This window comes from Ursus arctos, unplaced genomic scaffold (assembly GCF_023065955.2).
Source record: "Ursus arctos isolate Adak ecotype North America unplaced genomic scaffold, UrsArc2.0 scaffold_28, whole genome shotgun sequence".
In the NCBI taxonomy this organism is placed as follows: Eukaryota; Metazoa; Chordata; class Mammalia; order Carnivora; family Ursidae; genus Ursus; species Ursus arctos.
The window spans coordinates 9,321,956-9,340,964 of record NW_026622963.1 but is presented as its reverse complement, the minus strand read 5'-3'; the positions used below and the strand labels follow the sequence as shown (position 1 = coordinate 9,340,964).

Genomic DNA, 19,009 nt, shown 5'->3' with positions numbered 1-19,009 from the left:
AGTATATTAGGACCAAATAGGGTTTTTCCTCCTGTGAGTCAAAAAAATGCCTCGAGGGGCGCCTGGGTGGCACAGCGGTTAAGCCTCTGCCTTTGGCTCAGGGCGTGATCCTGGCCATTACGGGATCGAGCCCCACATCAGGCTCCTCCACTATGAGCCTGCTTCTTCCTCTCCCACTCCCCCTGCTTGTGTTCCCTCTCTCGCTGGCTGTGTCTCTCTCTGTCGAATAAACAAATAAAATCTTTAAAAAAAAAAATGCCTCGACATAAAGAATCACTGCTATCTAATTCATCGCACTGAAAGGTCAAAGGACACCTTCATAGAATCCCAAAGAACACCCATCCCTGAGTTAAAAATAAACATAGCAGCCACAAAAAACTCTTAAGCTAGAAGTGGGAGGCAACTTAATGAATGTGATTTTGTAAAATTATCTGAGGAAGCCAATAATAAACAGCGTAGTAAATAAGCAAAACTCTCATGAAAGCTAGGAATAAGATAAAGTTGCCTTTTCTTTTCTTTTCTTTTCTTTTCTTTTCTTTTCTTTTTTTTAAGTTGCCTTTTCTAACCACTTCCTCTCACTCTTCAGTATTGTTCTGACGGTTCTAGTTAATAAAACAAAGCTACAGGGGGGTAACAAGTGTAAATCCTGGCGAGAAAAAAGTTCTTATTATTTGCAGATGACACGATTTGTTGACCTAGGAAATCCAAAAGAATCAATTGGAAAAACTTACAAGAATAAAAGAGCTCAATCAGATGGCTAATATAATAAAAGAGAATTAGAGGATGTTAATGATAACCAGCTAGAAATGGTAATGGAAAAAGATTTTATTCACAGGGTCATTAAGTATTATGAATTTAACTATAATTTAAAAGTTCAAGAGGTATGTCCATAAAATATAAAACTCAAAAGATATAACCAAAGATGAGGACAACTCTCCCCAGATTTAAGACAATTTCAATCAAAATCCCAATGAATATGTAAATTCTGAAACTGCATCAACTGTAAGAACATAAGAAAAGCAAAATCACTTCTGGAGAAGAATGGGAATTTGCCCTACGGAATTCCCTATGGCAGTAAGGATTAGCACAGGAACAGTCAGATCACCAGCACAGAACAGATATTTACAAACATACCCGTGATTATTTGGGCATTTAGCACAGGATGAAAAGGGCATCTGAGATGAAGGCAAGAGTGGATTATCCAATAAAAGTTGTTGAGAGAACCAGCTCTCCATGAGAAAAGTAAAGTGAGGAATCCTACTTTATACCACAAAGAAAAATAAATTCCATACGAATTAAAGATTCAATTAGAAACATAAAACCATGAGATTATTAAAACAGAATATAAGAAAATATTTTTAACATTTGCCTGCGGGAAAAAAAAATCTCTCCTAGAATGATCAAAGCAGGACACCATTCAGGAAGAGACGAATGAGCTGGATTCTACAAAACGAAAAACTTAAACATGATCCCTCACAGGAAATGAAACGACAAAGGTGGAAAGGAGAAAACGTTTGCACTGTTAGTGGCTCTTGAAATTACAGACTAATTTCTTGACGAAAAAAACCCAAACAGGCAAAGGGCCTAAATAGGCAATTCACGAATGAAAGAAAAAAACAAGGGCCAATAAACATATAAAAAGCCACTAAATCTGAATCTTAACAACAAATGAGAAAATCCCAATTTTGATGTCTGTCTGTTGAGGAATGTGCTGGAAAGGCATTCTGGTAGAGCAGGTGGTAAAAGTCGAGCAGGAAGCAAGCCACACTCAGTTTTAGGAAGAATGCAGCTCTGAGTGTGTCCCCAATGGGCAAAGAATAACTTAGCTACACAAATCCCCAAGGAGCACCCCTAAGAACCTTACAGGAGCAATCTGTTGAGATCGGGAAGAGTTCACACAGGTATGCTAACCTTTTTGGCTAAAAAGGGGAAACTTAGACTTTATAAGACTATATACCCCTACCTGTGCATATATTCACAAAGAAACCCTGGAGACATTCAAAACTGGTAACAATGATGAACTGTGAATGGGGGAGGGAGAAGTGGCAGGGATTAAGCCGATGGGGGCAGAGTGAAATGGAGCCTTTGCCCCCTCTCTTTACAAACTGTGTAATTTTTTGAACCATACAAATGTATTATCAAAAATACTGAATTAAAATCCTTTGCTGTTCAATAAAAATAACTTTAAGTGGATTCAATTTTTTTTCCATACAGACATTCTGAGATAGCACGGTGCTATGGTTTTGACTTTTCAGAAACTACCTGCATCTCATTGAGAATCTAACCATATACCCACACTCCATGGCCATGCCACGGAAAATTCCACTGTAAGACTTTCTAAAGGGCAGTTTGGTAACATGTATAGAAGAGTAAAATTTTTATACCCCTGCAATGCAATGGCATGTTCAAAATTCACCCTGCAGAAATTACTGGATAAGTGTGTAAAGATGATTCTGCAGCATTATTTATTACAGGGAGAAACTATTAACGATTACTATCCATTCGCATGGGATAACATAAACTGGTCACGGCCCCAGATGCTGCTAGTCTGCGGACCACACACTGACTTGCAAGACCCCAGAAGCTCCTTACCCCACATTCCCCGCTGTGTGACTCTTTGGATCTTTGCTCACCTCACCTTCTACCCGGCTCTCGGATGTGCCACCCCACCCTGGGCCGGCGGGCTCACCTCGTCAGCATCGGGGGACGATGGTTGGGGTTGGAGCAGAAGATGTTGTTGGTCTTGCGCGTGCCATCTAGGAACTCCCGCACCGACTGGCTACGGAGCTCCGCCAGGGGCCGGGCCTCGTGCTTGAGGAACCACTGGTGCGCCTCGAAGCACTTGGCACAGAAGAGCTGCTCGCACTCGAAACACCAGAAGTCCGCAGATTCTTTGCAGCGGGCGCAAACGGCCTGCGCGTCCACGATCTGCCTGTACACCGACAGGCGCCGCTGTAGACTCTCGAAGAAGACGTTATCCAGGGCCAGTGAGTCAGCGCCTGGGGGCCCGGGCGCCTGGCAGATCGGGCACCGCATGTCCGGCGCCTTCAGGCATCCCGAGCACAGCGTGTGCAGACAAGGCAGCAGCTTGGGGCACTTGGCTTCTGCCTGGCAGCCCTGGCAGCGCAGGAACTGGAACTCCTCCTCAAAGGCTTGCTGGGGGACCAGAGAGGTGGGGGTGAGGCCTGAAATCCAGGAGCCCCCACCCACCAGACCGGCTCCCGAGGCTGGAGGTGGGAGTGGGACTCCATATTCCATTCCACGCAGTCGCTGGATGATACAAAACCTGGCTTACCAGGACCACACTCCCCCACTTACTCAGGCCTTCCTGCTCTCACTCCACAACGTACTGGGCATCTACTTCCCATAAGACACAGGACTAGGCCCTGAGATCCACGGATGGATAGGCTAAATCCCTGCCTTCCTGGGACTCGGTTTAGAAGGGAGCTCCATTAAGTGTGTCTCCTGTAACAGCACATAAAGTGCTTAATGTGGTTTGGTGGCCCCTCAAAAAGTGAAACAGAGGACTACCATATAACCCGGCAATTTCACTCCTAGATATATTTCCCAAAATAACTGAAAACAAGTACCCAGATACTTGTACACCCATGTTCAAAGCACCGCTCTGCACAAAAGCCACAAGGTAGAAACAACCCAAGTGTCCATCAGTAGATGAATGGATAAACAAAAGTGGCTGTCTCCGTTGGTGGAGCATGTGACTCGATCTTGGGCTTGCGAGTTCAAGCCCCACGTTGGGCGTAGGTTACTTAAGAAGAAAATCTTTACCAGTAAATACATACATACATACATACATAAAATGAAAAGGAAGGCCATTCTTATACATGCTATGAGAACCTTGAAGACATTATGCTAAGCAAAACAAGCCAAACACAAAAGGATAAGTATTGCATGGTCCACTTACAGGACATCTGGATTAGAAATCCACAGCAACAGAAAGTAGTGTAGAGGTTACCAGCAACTGTGACAAAGAGGAAATAAGGAGCTACCTACCGCCTATGGAGTACAGTTTCTGTTGGGGATGATGAAAAAAAATTCTGGAAATAGATGGTGGTGATGGTTACCCAACATTGTGAATGTATTTAATGCTGCTGAAATGTACGCTTAAAAATGGTGACGTTTTTGGGGCGCCTGGCTGGCTCAGTCGGGGGAGCATGCAACGCTTGATCTCTGGGCTGTAAGTTCGAGCCCCACACTGGGAGTAGAGATTACTTACAAAAAATAAAATCTTTAAAAACATGGTAAATTTTATGTTATGGATATTTTACAGCAAAAAAAAAAAATAAAATAAAAAGCGCTTAATACAGTACCTGGCACATGAGGAGTGTTAATAATTAAGTAATATTACTCCTAGTTGTAATAATGCAAGTAATAAAAGTTCCTGAAAGAGGGTGCTTTCATGAAGGGGAGCCAAAGGGCCTGGGAGAACATAGAGCAAGGGATGTAAGCAGCTCCTTTGGGGGAGAAGGGCAGCTGGGGAGTTTGTCCGGGAGAAGACTGAGGCAAACTTCCAGGAGGAGGACCTAGTAAGCCCCTTGCGGGGGGGGGGGGGGGGGGAGAGAAGGGGGGGCTGGGCACGCAGGGTGTTCCAAGAGAAGGATCCTGGAGGTATCCTAGCAGAGAAACCACCACAGGAGCTCTGAGGCCTTAGCCGAGGCACTTCTCTCGTCTGGGCCAGTTTCCCACTTTCTGATCTGGGAACTTGGGTTTTGGCTTTCCACACCTGGGACATGCCCCTGGCTTCAGGCCTGCGCAACAGGCTACTCCCGCCATTCTTCCTAATCTGTGCAGGGGGCTTAGGGGGCGAGTCGCCAGGGTGGGCAGAAAAGTCCAGGCCCAAGTGTCACGGACCCTCAGCGTCTTGCTCCCCGTTCGTGGAAAATCCCAGCCCGGAGAGGCTCCCCTAACTCATCCTGTTGACCTTTTCTACTCTCACGTACCCGTACCCCAGCCAAGAGGGTTAGGACCCAAAGTCTGGTTTTCTCTGTCACTCTTTAAGGTCCTTGGTCAAGTTGCCCTCTCCCTTCCCACCTCTCCCCGCATCGTAGCACATCAACAAAGCCTAAACCCCATCTCCCCAAACCCAGTAGTACCTCCGTGGGGCTGTGGCTGGGGCTGGGCTGGTGGCCTTCGGGGACGGACTCCGGGGGAGGCATGGTGGGCGTGTGGGGCACTGCGGGGTCTTGCTGGGGACCTGGAGATCGGGCGGGTGCAGGCTCTTGCTGCATGGATCACAGCACAGTTTCGATTCTCGGCTTTGAGCTACGGGGGCGGGAGGGGAAGCGGAACGAGAGGCAGGCGCCCGACGCCAGAGTCTCCCCAGCCTGTCCGAAAGGGGCGGTGCTCACTCAGGGCCCGCCTCCCGAGAGGAAGTGAGACAGAGCGGAGGGGCGGTGCTAGGGGCGGAGAGGCCGGCGGAGGGCTTGGAAGACACGCCCAGAGGCGGAGGGAGGATTGGGAGGAGACAAGACGCTGGGGGTAAAGGGATGGTGGCGGAGCCGAGCGGGCGGGAGGCAGAGGGCGCCTTCGACTTTGAGCCCGGGCACAGAGAGGAGCCACAGGTGGCCCTGCTTTGGAAGAACTCCAGGTCTAATGGAAGAGCAGTTACCCAAACAGAGGTTTTCACACAGTAGAGGGACTGACGGGAGAGGAGATCCTCAGCTGGGACTTGAAGGAACTTGGGGTGGGGTGGGGAGCGCTTGGAACAGCACGTGCGAAGGCCTGGAGGTTTGAAACAGGAGAGTCTGTTTAACAACTAGTTTTCGTTATTTTCAGATTTAAGAGGGGAACCATGAGCGGGATCAGGGCTAAGGAGATGGACCAGTTCTATGGGTGACAGAGACTGAGTTTAGAACCCAGAAACATGACCCAGCATGTATGTTGGGACGGTCACTCTGACAACTAGGACAGGTGGCCTGGTCTAGGACAATGACTGTGGGATGCAGAGGAAGGATCTGAGTCAGAGACACTCTGGGCGGACACTAGGTGGAGATGAGGGGAACAGGAAGTTGGAGAGGCTGGTGAGTCTGAGGCAGAGGGGGCAGGGAGGGAAGGGGGAGAGCTGGTGAGCAGGTATGAAGACAGTGAGGAGAGAGCAAGTTAGCTCTTGGTCAGAGGAGAAGCATGCCAGCTCCCAGCTGGCGAGGGAAGAAAACACAACTCCAGGCAACTTCACTGAGCCAAAGGCCCTGGCTTCAAACATCAAACCATCCCAACCACTGTGCTAACTGCTGGGTACAATTCTGTGCTCAGTTCCGGCTTGGAGCAGACTAGGGATGGTGATGGGACCTTGCTCTTGTAAAGCTTATCATCTGGGCTGTGTGGGGAAAGGGAATGGCCGGAAGGGCCAATTTCCCAGGACTGTGTGAGGCCTCAGGGGCCTTGTCCTACCCTCCAGCCTGATCAGTACCCTCAGGGCTTTAGAATCAGGCCATCAAACTATGAAAAGCCAAAGATGGTGAGCAGCAGCTGCAGAAGGGACCTAGGAAGGGTCACATCTGGGGGTGTGACGGGTCTGAGGAGGCAGGGCTGGCATGTGGCTGAGACAAGGAAAGCTTTACTAATTTCTTTGCTCACTTTGAAAGACATCCTGCCTCAATTCCACGTTGAAAATCAGTGCTTCTCAGAGTAAATTTACCATTTACCTTCAGATTTTCTCAAGCCATGGAGAGGCAAGTTACCTCTAGGTCAAGTTACCTCTGGATCAAGGTGTGGTGTTTCTGGACCTTTGTGATGCTCTGGAGGGCCGGCTCAGGGATGCTCTGTGCTATCCCCTCCTTCCTCACTCTGCTGTGCTCCCTGAGGTCTGCACATGAAATTTCTCTTTTTGTGCCAAAGTTCAGGCCCTCCCGCCCCACCTTGACCACGGTGAGGCTGGCTAGGGCTTCATTCAACAAATAAGTGTTGAGATCATTCTGTGCCAGGCTAGCGAGGCTGTGGGGACACAAGGAGGAAAAATTTGCTGACCATGCCCAGGAGAAACCCCAATTCTAGATAAGACATCCCACACACTCCCACCCCAGTATGTGAGTTTGCAGCGGGAGTGCTGAGAAGGCTGGTAGCATTTCCTTGATTCTGGAGGAAATTCGGCTCCTGAGAACCCACTCACAAAGCTGCCCTTGCCTTCCAGCTCCTTTTCCAAGGCCAGACGGGAGCCGGGAGGCACGACTCCTGCGGGCTCGGTCCTCCCGGCGCAGGGGGCGCTGTGGGGTGGCGGGAGCTGGGCCCGGCTAGCCGCAGCCCCCTGAGCCCGTGGCCAGCGAGACCGGAAGCGGCGGCCGGCAGGGGCGGGCCCGGTAGCGGCCAGCGTCTCTGGCCTGGCACCGCGGGGGGGCGCGGGGCGCGCCCCCGTCAAGAGCCATGCTCGGCAGGTCCGGGTACCGGGCGCTGCCCCTGGGGGACTTTGACCGTTTCCAGCAGTCGAGCTTCGGCTTCCTGGGCTCGCAGAAGGGCTGCTTGTCCCCGGAGCGGGGCGGCGTGGGGCCGGGGGCCGGTGAGTGGCCGCCCAGCACAGCGGACCCGGGGCGGGGACCGCCTGGTACCCTCAGGAGTCAGCCGGTCTGGCGCCCTCGCACCCTAAGAGAAGGCACCGAGAGTGGCCACGATGTGGAGAAGGGCCTGGACCGGGCGTGGGGATGCTAGCGCTCATCCGCCCTCCCTAGGGCTACTGGGCTGCGGGCTCGGAGCTCTCTCATCTTCTAACAGGCCTCATCCCCTCATTTCTCCTCCTGGCACTTATCCGCCCTTTAAGCCTGGGAAGGGATTTCAAGTTCCCATTTTGATTTATCTCTTTATTTGAGAGAGCGGGAGGGAGGGAAGTAGGGTGGGTGGAGAGGGACAGAGGGAGAGGGAGAGAATCTCAAGCAGTGGGGCCAGATCTCAGGGACTGAGATCACGACCTGAGCAGAGACCTGCAGTTGGCAGATTCACCGACTGGGCCACCCAAGAGCCGCCTCAAATTCCCATTTTGACCAGAAAGAACCCAGAATTTAGGCATGGGAGGTAACCAGCGCACTAAGGTTTGGCCACAGAGAAATGGCAGAATCTTCATCCCAGGGGGGCTACTTCTAGGTGCCTGAAGCTTAAGCATCTGCCCATTTCCTGGTGGATATGGGCAGGCCCTCAGTTGCCTGTTGTGTCAGCTTTGGTCATCCCTTGCTCCAGAGCCTCGAGGGATTCCCTTGGCCCTGGGGCCGGATCCCACATACCTCAGTCTGACAAGCAAACACTGGAGGATTTGGTCTCTCCTGACCCTCCTGTAATGACAGCTGACCTCTCCAAGGCTTCCTTTCCTGCAGGGGCCATGGGGGTCAGAGCCAAACAGGAAAGTGCCCTGGGGCTTGGAGAGCCCGGATGGCATGGCGTTCCTGGGAGGACTGAGAAAAAACTCCTGTCTGCTTCCTGCCCAGGCTTGGGAGGGGAAAGAGAGCAGAGGATAGCTGTGCTAGATTCTGGGGCTTTCTCAGCTCTGCTTTCATCCTGGGCTCTTGTTTCTCCAGGGGCCAGGACTTCTGTCTCAGATGAGGCTTATCTTCTTAGTTCCCACCTCCTACCCAAGGGACTTCAAGTAAAGCATTTGATAGTCCTTAGGGCATTAAAGGACCCGGGGTGGTGGTGGTGGTGGAAGGTGAGTTGTGAGCTAGGGAAGAACCTCTTTCCTCTCACAGGTTCCCACTGAGCCATTAATGCTTTATCCTTTTAGGCTAAGGCATTATCTCCAAAAGGATGCCCTGAAAGCACACTTCTGGGGCTGCTGGTAGAGGAGGGAATGTGTTCTACCACCAGCATTGAGTTCAGCCCAGCACAGTGTTTACAGATGCCCGGGCGCTCCTGGCTCTGTGCCAGGTATGGGAGGCACTGTATATCACACAAGAGAATTGATCCAGATACCCGGTGAGGAGAGCATCACATGGATTGGCTTCTCAAATCTAATGGCTGTTGCCTAGCAGAGACTCGGCCTTGTGGAGGTGGGACTTGAGGCAGATTAGTTTTGATGTGTGGGAGGAGGGAACATGCTTAACTAGCATCTGGCTAAAGACAGAAATTAGGGAAGCAGGCAACAGAGACCCCTGAGAAGGGACGAGCCGTTGGAGGGGGAGGTGGGCAAAAGGTGCACTTGACCAACTTCACTCCTGCCAGAACCAGTTGGCGTTCCTTGACCGCTTCTGCTCTCTTGTCCCCAGATGCGCCTCAGAGCTGGCCTTCCTACCTCTGCCACGGCCTCATCAGTTTCCTGGGGTTCTTGCTGCTACTGATCACCTTCCCCATTTCTGGCTGGTTTGCCTTGAAGGTAAGGCTGGCTGGGTCAGACTTCAGGGGGATTGGGCCCCACTCTCCATCCTCTGTCCCCTTCCCCTAAAAATTACATTATCACCTCCCAGTCTGGTGCAGGATTGTTCATTCATATCTTTCAGATGAGGAAACAGGCTCAGGCTTGTCCAAAGTCATACTGGGAGCCAGTGAGTGGTAAACAAGCCTTCCCAAACTCCCCAAGTCCTGGGGTCTGGACACTGGCTTTAAGGTGCACACACATATCTTTGCCACATCTTCCTTTCTTTGGGTTAGCCTAAATTTGAACTGAAAAATACTCCACTTGGCCCAGCAGGTAATGAGTAATAGGAATTCAGGCCTGGTTTGTAGCAAGGGCTGGTATAGAGGGGAAAGCGTGAGCTATACTTAGGGATCATATCTGAGAGCTACAGTGAAGTTAGAAGCCCAGACAGGCCGTTCCCTTTGTGTGGCCCTAGGCAACAGTCAACTCTTCTAGAAAGCCTTTGGGTTTGGTGTGGTCTGGAAGGAAGACTTTAGAAGGTGCTAAATCCTAGTCCTAAAACTGCGACTGAAACAAATACTGTGTGACCTTGGGCAAGTCACTTTGCCTGTCTGGGCCTTCATTTTTCAATCTGGACCTATTTACTCCTAAAGTTGACAAAGCCCTTTGCTTGGGATTAGAGTCATTCAGAACTGCATTCAAATCTTGCCTGTTTCACTTGGGGGCTGTGTGACTTTTGAGCAAATCATTTAACCTCTCAGAGCTTTGGTTTTCTCTTCTAAAAAGATTTAAGGATCGCTGACACTGACCAAGGCAAAGGAGAGAGAGGGGAGCGGAGTACCTGGGCAGACGCTGTTGTCAGCCTCGGCCCAGTACTTTCGCCCCTTTCCTCACCCTCATGAACAGATTGTGCCCACCTATGAGCGGATGATCGTGTTTCGACTGGGCCGGATCCGCACCCCTCAGGGGCCTGGCATGGTTCTGCTCTTGCCCTTCATTGACTCTTTTCAGCGGGTGGATTTGAGGACACGAGCTTTCAATGTCCCTCCCTGCAAGGTGAGGAGCTTCTTGGCTCCCCCGGGCAGAGGGAATTGGGGGGGGGGGGTTTGTGCAGAGTGATTGTGGGATCCAGTACCTTGGTGTATGAGTAGCCATCAGTGCAGGGTGGCGGAAGAAACCAGAAAGTTGAGGATGGAGGCGGGGAGGATGTCCTTGCTCAATGCACCTAATGACATGCACTTGGGGACATGATTTTCCCCTTGAGGAGCTAGGTACCAGGAGGGTGGGTTAAGCTGGCTGGTCTTGGTGGGCCTGACCTCCCTGCAGCACCAGCCCCTTGAGTGTCTCTTCTTTCATGACGTCCCCCAACAGCTAGCCTCTAAGGATGGGGCTGTGCTGTCCGTGGGGGCCGATGTCCAGTTCCGCATCTGGGATCCGGTACTGTCTGTGATGACTGTGAAGGACCTGAACATGGCCACGCGCATGACGGCCCAGAATGCCATGACCAAGGCCCTGCTCAAGAGGCCTCTGCGGGAGATCCAGATGGAGAAGCTCAAGATCAGCGACCAGCTCCTGGTAGGCAGCTCCTCACATGGTAGAGGTCAGTGGTGGGCTCCTGGGCCTGGCTCTGCCTGCCAGGGCACTTGGAGCAAAGCACCAGGTTGCTCTGGGCCTCAGTTTACCGTATGTTCCAACCTTGGAAGAGCCAGCAGTCTGGGTGGGACTGAGGAACAGAAGATGGGTGCAGACCATAGTGGTCTTGGATAGGCCTGTCTTGGAGAGGCACAGGGGCCCTGAGAGAGGAGTGGCTTGACCGAGATTCTGGGGCCCTGCCTAACCGCTGCGGTTTTACCCTTCCTTCACTGCTCTGCAGGCATTGCCATGACAACACTGGGCCTCACAGGCGGGTGGGTGGGTGAAAGGAGCAGGGGCCCTCCTGACACAGTCACCTGGGGAATTCCGTGCTCCACAGGGCAGCGTGTGCATTTTGGGAGCTTTGAGTTCCTTGTTCAGAACAGAACAAAGAGACACAAGGGCATTTGGACCTTTTTCCTGCCTCTCCATGTGTGAGTAATTATCTACGCCGGAATTCCCCTCGCATCCTTTCTGTGAGAGGACGGGGTGGAAATGTGGCATGGGTCACACATGGCAGCGTGTCCCTTGCTCCCTACACTCACCTTGGGCTTATTGCCGTGTCCCGGTGGACCCTGAGTGAGGTGTCCCCTTAGTCCCCTTGGCTCTGTTTGCCCCTGGGGTCCTGGGGTTCCAGGATGGGAGGGGTGGGGTAACGCCAGTCCCGGAGGTCCCAGTCTCTTCTGGAAGTGAACCACCCCCGTGAGAGAAGCTCCTGAGGCGACGCTGCCACGTGGTGACGCTAGCTCTCACGTGCGGGGTGTTTCAGAGTTTACAAGTCCTCTTGCTGCCCACGTGTACCCACTTTACTTTTTGCTGTGAGAGGGCCAATGTTATGGTTTAATTCTGGAGGGAGGAAGCTAAGGGCTCAGAAGTTATTTGTCACCCCCCAAGAACCATGGTCAAGGGCAGAGCTGGCCCAGAGCCAGATCACCTGCCCTCCCGCCCCCCTACCCCTCAATTCAGTGCTCCGTCTTCTACAATTGATGACAAATTGATAACAACTTTTATTTATGAAACCACAATCCATGTTAGTGTACTTTTCAGAGGAGAAAGCTGATCTCAGCCTTATTGTTGTCAGGGGCGAGTCGGGGAAGAAGCCAGAACACCAGGCGTGTTGTGCAACAAAGCTGAGAGAGGCAGTTTGGGGAAGTCGGTCCCACACCAGGATGTTAGTCATTTAGGGCCTGTTGCCTAGATGGAGTTGGCGCCTGGTAGAGTGGGGTCAATGCCTGTGGTTGCAAAGAAGTCCCAGGAACGCCAGCTTGCCTCCCGGAAGCCCCGGATCAGGAGTGCATTTCTCATTCTCACGCCCCTTTCTGCCTCCTCCTCCCTGGAGGGACGCAGACCCCCCACTCTCCCTTGCTGGACCCTCCTTAGCTGCTCACTCTTCCCCCAGGCTGCTTGCTTCCCTCCACTGCCCACCCCGCTGCAGCCTGGCCTCTCCGTCCTCGGGGTGGGGGGGGAGCAAACACTGGGACAGGAACCCTTTCAGCTACTCCAGCGTCACCCCTTCAACCTCCTCACCATGTGCGCTGTTGCCCCAGCCTCACTGCAAGCAGTGCTTCCTCAGAGGCTCCTCCCTGTGTGGGCAGTGCTCGGTGCTCAGGCTCGACTCCTGCTCCGGTAGTCCTCCCTCCTCTCCTTTGTGCGTGGGCGCTGTCTCTGACTGCACCCCAGCCACTAACAGCTCACCCCCGCCTCTCCCCGCTTCTCCCCGGCCCTGCCCACCCCTGTCCTCCATCTAGGTTTCTCCAGACTCCTAAGATGACAACTTGACCTCCCTCCTGCTAGCTCCCAGCACTTCTCAGTCCTACACTTGCTTCACCTGGTGGGAGCCTCTGACTGTGTACGCCCTCTCCTCTCTCTCTCTTTCTCTCTCTCCCTCTCTCTCTCTCTCTCTCTCTCGGATCCTCTGCTTCCCTTGGCTTCCATTATTCTGCTTTTCCTTCTTCCAGCTCACTCCTGGTTACTCCTTGCTCTCCTGCCCTTCGGTTTCCAAGTTTCCGTCAGTGGCCTCTTCTTGGCTAGGACCTTCCGGGAGGACTCATCTGGCTGTGCTTCTTGCTGCCTCTGGACACTGATTATTTACAGCCCCCTGTTCCAGCCCTACTCCTGTGCCCTGGACCCCATTTATCCAAGTTGCTGTTGTATAGACACTTCAAGCTGAATATGTTAAAAAAAAAAAAAAAGTCCTCTTCCCTCCCCTGGCCCCCCTCAGGTGTGTGTCTGCCTGTGTGCTCGCTGTCCACGTGAGCACCAGGTTCATGAGCCACGCGGGAGGCCACACCAGAAAGCCGGCCCCTCTCCGCCCTCCGTCACTGCACAGCCGGGCAGCCGCCACGCTTACTGCTTGTTTCCCTGGTGTCTTGCTGTAGCTTAATATAGTTGACAGAGTTGTGCTCTGTCCTCTGCATATCTTGACTTCACAGCCACCTCTCCGTCTGACACCCAGATCCGCCTCATTTCTGCCTGCATTTGAAACAATGGCCCACGTGGTCCGTGTCTCCACCCTCAGCCCCCTTCAATCCACTGTTCACAGAGAGGCCAGGAGGATCTTCCTAACGAGGGAGTCTGCTGTCACCTCCCTGCTAAATTCCTCTCTGAGGCTCCTCGTGTGTCAGAATAAATCCAAGTGAGCCGGAGCCACCCACCTCTGAGCCCTCAGTTGTCCCCAGTCTCCCAGCCCACGCTTGAGGGACTAGCTAAATGGAACCGTGGTTACCCACACTTCCCCAGACAGTCTAGGTTCTCCTGTCCAGCCTTTTGTTCATGCTGTTCCTGTTGCCTGAAAGAGTCCTTCTTGTGGGGTTCCCGGACCCAGTTCCAAGGTGGGGAAGGGGGTTTCCACACACACAACACCAAGCAATTTTCAGACACCAGTAGGTGTCCCGAGAATTCAACTCATTTCTGACACTGTCTACCCAGAGACAGCATCAGATCCCATGGGTTAAGGGCTCAGTCCCACAAGGCTGCCTCCCACCCCTCACTAAAGATGCCAGTCACAAGCCCCAGGCTGTTACTTGTGCTTCTGACCAACCAGCTCCAGATTGGGGTTCCAGCGACCTCCCTGGGTCCTTTTGCTAGAGTGGCTCACAGAACTCTGGGAAACACTTACGCTTACTAGTTTATTAAAGGATATGATAAAAGATATGAATCAACAGCCAGACAAAGAGATACACCAGGGCTGCATGCCCTCCCCAGGCACCCTGCTCTTTGGCATTCACCAGCCTGGAAGCTCTGGAACCCAGTCCTTCTGGGAATTTTATGGAGCTTCTTTGTATACTGAGGACCAAGTCATTGGTCATCACTGAGGGTGGGACTGAAAGTTCCAACTTTCTAATCACAGTTGGTGCTCTGGCAGCCAGTCCCCACCCTTCAGTGGGGTCCAAAAATCACCTTTCTTACCATCACAAAAGACCCCTTTATCAGTCTTCTCCCAGGCAAGGGTTGTAGGAGCTGAGTCAGGTGCAAAGACAAACACATAGAAGTATATTTTATCAGTTGAATGATCAAATGCATATTTCTTATCAATCACAACATCGCAGTCTTCTTCCTGCTCTCCTCTTTGGCTGGGATGACCCCGCTCCTCCTGCATCACCGCCCCCTCCCTGGACCTCCAGGGGGTCAGGCCCAGTCCTAGTTGCTCACACTGGCTGTCAGCGGCTGGGTTGTCATTGCCCTCTGCCTGCATTCCCCGGGAGGGAGCCTGGCCCTGGAGGGAGGCCGTGGCGCCTCCAGCCCAAAGAAGGTGCTCCCAGAATAGCTTGTCGATTTAATTCCATTTCTCCGCACACTGTTTTCCAGCTGGAAATCAATGATGTGACCAGGGCCTGGGGGCTGGAGGTGGACCGAGTGGAACTAGCAGTGGAGGCCGTGCTCCAGCCACCCCAGGACAGCCCAACGGGGCCCAGCTTGGACAGCACCCTCCAGCAGCTGGCCCTCCACTTCCTGGGAGGAGGCCTGTCCTCTGTGGCGGGAGGTGCCTCACCCCCAGGGCCAGGTGAGGAGCCCCCTGGGAAGAAGGGGAGGTGCTTCCTGGGCGCTCAGCTCCTGCGCAGGCTCAGCTTTGCTCCCCGTTCCCTTAACTGAGCTGAGCATCTCGTGCAGTGCACCCCTGCCCAGCTGCTCAGGCCGGCCCACTGCTGGAGCCGACGGGAGCTGAGACAGTGAGTAGAGCCCTGCTGTCTGAGTGGGTAGAGGCTTTCCGGGAGCCTCCGTGGGGGGAGGGGACAGCACCCAGGGGGTGAAAGCTGAAGGGCTGCTGCTTAGCTGAGGAGGGACTTGAGCTCAGGCCTGAAGGGCGAATAAGAGGCCACTGCCATGAGAGGTGCAGAGGTCACAGCAAGCCTGACCTTGGCCGCACACTGACTTTTTCTCTCTGCTTCCTTCCCCAACCCTGTTGGCCACCCCCAGCAGACACCTTGGAGATGGTGAGTGAAGTTGAGCAGCCTGTCCCTCACGTTGGTGCTGGGCCCAGCCCAAAGCAGCCCGTGGCCGAGGGGCTGCTGACTGCCCTGCAGCCCTTCCTGTCGGAGGCCCTGGTCAGCCAAGTTGGCGCCTGCTACCAGTTCAATGTCATCCTGCCCAGTGGGACCCAGAGCATCTACTTCCTAGACCTCACTACAGGTGCCGCTGCCCTTTCCGCCCTCGCCTTCCCAGCCAGGTTGCTTGTAGCCACCCGCTCCCCGTGGTCCTTTTTTAAATTTAAATTTAAAATCCCTCTGCTCCTGCCAGCAGTTTAGAGTGAACCCATAGCAGCCAGGGGCTCAGATAGCATGGGCAGACAATGAGAATCCGGGCCTTTGTCTCCCTGCCCTGTCCCCGTGAGCAGGACGACTGCGATAGCTGAGCTCGCCGCATGCAGCCGGAGCCCCGCACACAGTGCAGGCCTCCTGCGCGCCAGGCTCTGTGCTGAGCACGTGCGGTGCACGATCTCACCTGCTTCTCACCGAGAGCCTCTGATTCCGGGATGATTGTCCTCCCCATTTCACCAGTTTGGAAACTGAGGCCCTGAGTGGTCACACAGCCAATAAGACTTGAACTCAGGGAATGAGAACCTGAACACTTAACTATAACTTTCCACTCCTCCCAGTGGGACATGCTAACCGGGTCTTCCCCCTGCTGCATAGCTGTCCCCCTACTAATGCTCAATTTTTCTTTCCCTCCACAGGGCACGGGAGGGTAGGACACGGGGTGCCTGACGGCACCCCTGATGTGGTGGTGGAGATGGCGGAGGCAGACCTGCGGGCCCTTCTGTGCAGGGAGCTGCGGCCCTTGGGGGCCTACATGAGTGGGCGGCTAAAGGTGAAGGGGGACTTGGCCGTGGCCATGAAGCTGGAGGCTGTCCTCAGGGCCCTGAAGTAGCAGCTTTGGCTGACTGTCTATAGCCCAGCCCCGAGTCTGGCATCGAACCAGGGGTCATCGTGGAGGAGGTGGCACTGGTGCCACACCTTGGATTGTTGAGGCCCCGAGAAGTTTCAGGCTCAGCCAGGAGCCAGTGAATGGAGGCTGGCAGACACCAGAGGCTGGGAGAGACTGGTGCCTTGCCCTTCTCACTTCGAGTGCTTCTCTGGACAAGCCTTTGCCCATCCTGGTCCCCAGCTGCATGCTCAGCCCTGAGCTGGGTACACAGTGTGTTGACAAGAGAGCCAGGCCTGCTCTGCTCTGCTGGCTACCTGACTGGAGAGGCAGGGCCTACAGAAACAGCCTGACCGCAACGGGTTTGGTCCGAGTGTGAGGGAGCCAAGCATGTTTCTCAGGTCCCAGCTCCAGAGTGGGGATCAGAGTGGTCGAGTGGGGGAGAAGGAAGGCGGCCACCAAGAAGAGTCACTGCAGGGCAGGGATTCGGGGATCGAGCTGGGCCTGCCTTCCTGGTTGTCGTTTAGGCCCAGGCCAGTGGGCAGTGGGGATGGAAAAGCGTGGGGCCTTCTCTGCCTCTGGCCCTGCTCCTGAAGATGTCTTGGCTCATCTCTCAGCTCCGTTTTGCATGCCTGACGGGCTGGGGCCCAGGGCAGCATGTAGGAGAGCCCTGCTGTTCCTGTGCTTTTTACCAGAGGTTTGCAAACCACCAATAAATGTGCTGTTTACAATGTATTGAAGAGAAGTGGGGGCATGGGGGTGGGTTGGGGGGGCCCCCCGAGGCCATGCCCCTATTGCCACCCAGGCAAGGACCAGGGCTGGGAGGCTGACGCACCCTTAATATATGCGTGTGAATCACCCACAGTTCCCCTTCCTGCCAAGGGTTTTAGAGACCCTGGGGCAGGTGCGGGCTCTTCTGTTCCTCTTTGGGGTAGAGGTTCACCAGGAAAGAGAGGGTATGGGTGTGTCAGGGCTGGTCCTGCAGACACCCTCCCAAGGGGGCAGGGTGGGGAGTCTGATCACATTCAGGAGACGAGTCAGGGCTGCTGTTAGCTCCCCGTCCTCTTTCCCCCAGGGCCCCTGTTTCTCCAGCAGAAGAACGGAAGGAACAGAAGGAACTGGGCCTGGAGGCCCGGCTGGGGCTTTAGCCCTGGGAGCCCGGCGTGGGTTTCTGCTCCAGTGCTTCAGCCCAAACCCCAGGGACCCTGGGAAGGGGACTTTTACTTCTTCAGCCCTAAGAAATGAATCTCACTTCCTGGAAAGGCTTGTGAAAAAAGAAACCCACAGAAATCGGGACTTCCCCTTTGCGAAACAGCCCTGGGCTTGTCCTCTGGCACCAGGCTGTTCCCCTCGGGGCCTCTCCAACTCCCCTGGCACCAGGCCCTGGCAGTTTTTCCCCTTTGTTCCTGTGAGTGCCTGCCTTTCCCCTCCTCTGGTAAGTCCTTGTAGCATGGACTGCGTGGCCTTGGGGTTCAAGTTTCAGCTCCAGGGCCCCCATCTTGGAGGGCCAGAGCCCTGGCCAGCTGCCCCCGCTCTGCCCTCAGCTGGAGGCCGCCTTCCCTGCAGTCCCTCCCGTCCCCCCCCCCCCCCAGCCACTCTCTTGCCACCCTCCAGGCCTAGTGGGGCACGGGCCTCTGCTCTCCACTGGGCCCCCCTCCACACTGGGGCTGTTCCCCACTGTCTGCGTCACCGTTCCTTGCATCGGTGCCTGCCCTACCTGCAGGACTGTGAGCTTCATGCGTGAGCTGTTCATCCATTCCTCCAAGGCAACACGCAGTGTACCGGGAGTTTATGGGAAAGCCCCATGTCTTCATCATGAAAACGTAGGAGAAATCGAAACTCAGATTATCTTTGTGGGTGTGGGAGGATCAACATGACATTTACAGGAAACTGAATCTTCTGGATGTCTGTATAGCTGGGGAGTTAAGGCCTGCCACTAATTGCCCCTGTTGAGGGACACTCATTCCTTGATGAGGCCAGCACTCCAGAAAGGGAGTTCTTTCCCACAGGTTCAAGGGCCCGTGGGCTTCTGAGGACTGAGAAGTCCTTGCAGTCTGCTGGGGAAGGCAAGGGGCACTTAATGGGGCTAGAGTGTGAGGAGGGAGGGAGAAAGTGTCAATCAGAGGAGGCTTCCCCGAGGAGGTGATGCCCTTGCAGCCACAGGGCAGGTGATGAGAGAAGAAAAGAAATGGGGCAAAGCATGCCACAGAAGGGCTAGCCCCTGCGAGGACACAGCCAGAAGAGGCAGCTGAGCGCCTCTAATTTTGGGAACTGGAACTTCAAGTGTGTGTGGGGGGGTGCATGGATTTGGGGGAGAGGGGATAGAAAACAGTAATGGCATACCATGTATGTGCCTGTGCTGAACTAGACTTGCTGTATGTCATTTTTTCCTCAAGGTAACCTTGTGAATACTGATAAGTAAAATGCTCACGCTGATGTGTGTGTAATGTATTATTTTGATGTTATTTAAAAAATAAGTAAATTTTGAATAGCTGGTACAGTCATGTCATTCACAATTTTTTGGATTAAAAATGCATACTATTAAAATTGTCCCTCACACTCCTGACTCCATCCACGTATTTCCCACACCTTCCTCCAAACGGATCCGCCGATACTAGTTTGTTGGTTATTCTTCCAGAAGTTTTTTTAACGCATATACAAGAAAATCCAAATAAATCCTCTGAATTTTTTAAAAAATACAAATGGCAACATAGCAAATATAATGTT

General features: G+C 53.4%; 2 protein-coding genes across 8 annotated transcripts in view; one reads left to right on the top strand and one right to left on the bottom strand.

Moving 5' to 3' along the window:
• The window catches only part of PML (PML nuclear body scaffold), a 40,790-nt gene extending 35,422 nt beyond the window's left edge, over positions 1-5,368 (bottom strand). For 2 of the 4 annotated variants that reach the window (XM_026478483.4, XM_026478492.4), the window contains exons 1-2: positions 5,112-5,368; positions 2,690-3,156 (exon numbers count right to left, since the gene is read on the bottom strand). In XM_026478483.4, the coding sequence (XP_026334268.1) occupies positions 2,690-3,156; positions 5,112-5,246 (602 nt within the window). In that variant the 5' untranslated portion in view covers positions 5,247-5,368. The remainder of the gene's footprint in view (positions 1-2,689; positions 3,157-5,111) is intronic. The other 2 variants (XM_026478485.4, XM_044391949.3) reach the window with 1 other exon arrangement.
• A 1,917-nt stretch (positions 5,369-7,285) lies between these two features.
• On the top strand, positions 7,286-18,716 carry STOML1 (stomatin like 1). Of its 4 annotated transcripts, none has more exons than XM_026478479.4 (7): positions 7,286-7,510; positions 9,201-9,307; positions 10,196-10,345; positions 10,661-10,864; positions 14,729-14,924; positions 15,338-15,550; positions 16,095-18,716. In XM_026478479.4, exons 1-7 carry the CDS (start codon positions 7,378-7,380, stop codon positions 16,286-16,288), a joined length of 1,197 nt encoding a protein of 398 aa, XP_026334264.2. In that variant the 5' UTR covers positions 7,286-7,377; the 3' UTR covers positions 16,289-18,716. The 4 variants fall into 4 exon arrangements, with proteins under 4 accessions (XP_026334264.2, XP_026334265.2, XP_026334267.2 ...); XM_026478480.4 differs by having other exon boundaries at positions 7,296-7,510; positions 15,341-15,550; XM_026478482.4 differs by having other exon boundaries at positions 7,312-7,388.
• The last annotated feature ends 293 nt before the right edge of the window (positions 18,717-19,009 follow it).

Coding starts and splice junctions, on each gene's coding strand:
- STOML1 (XM_026478479.4), top strand. CDS start 7,378: ATGCTCGGCAGGTCCGGGTACCGGGCGCTGCCCCTGGGGGACTTTGAC. Junction 10,346..10,660: donor TCAATGTCCCTCCCTGCAAG/GTGAGGAGCTTC, acceptor GTCCCCCAACAG/CTAGCCTCTAAGGATGGGGC. Junction 15,551..16,094: donor CTTCCTAGACCTCACTACAG/GTGCCGCTGCCC, acceptor TTCCCTCCACAG/GGCACGGGAGGGTAGGACAC.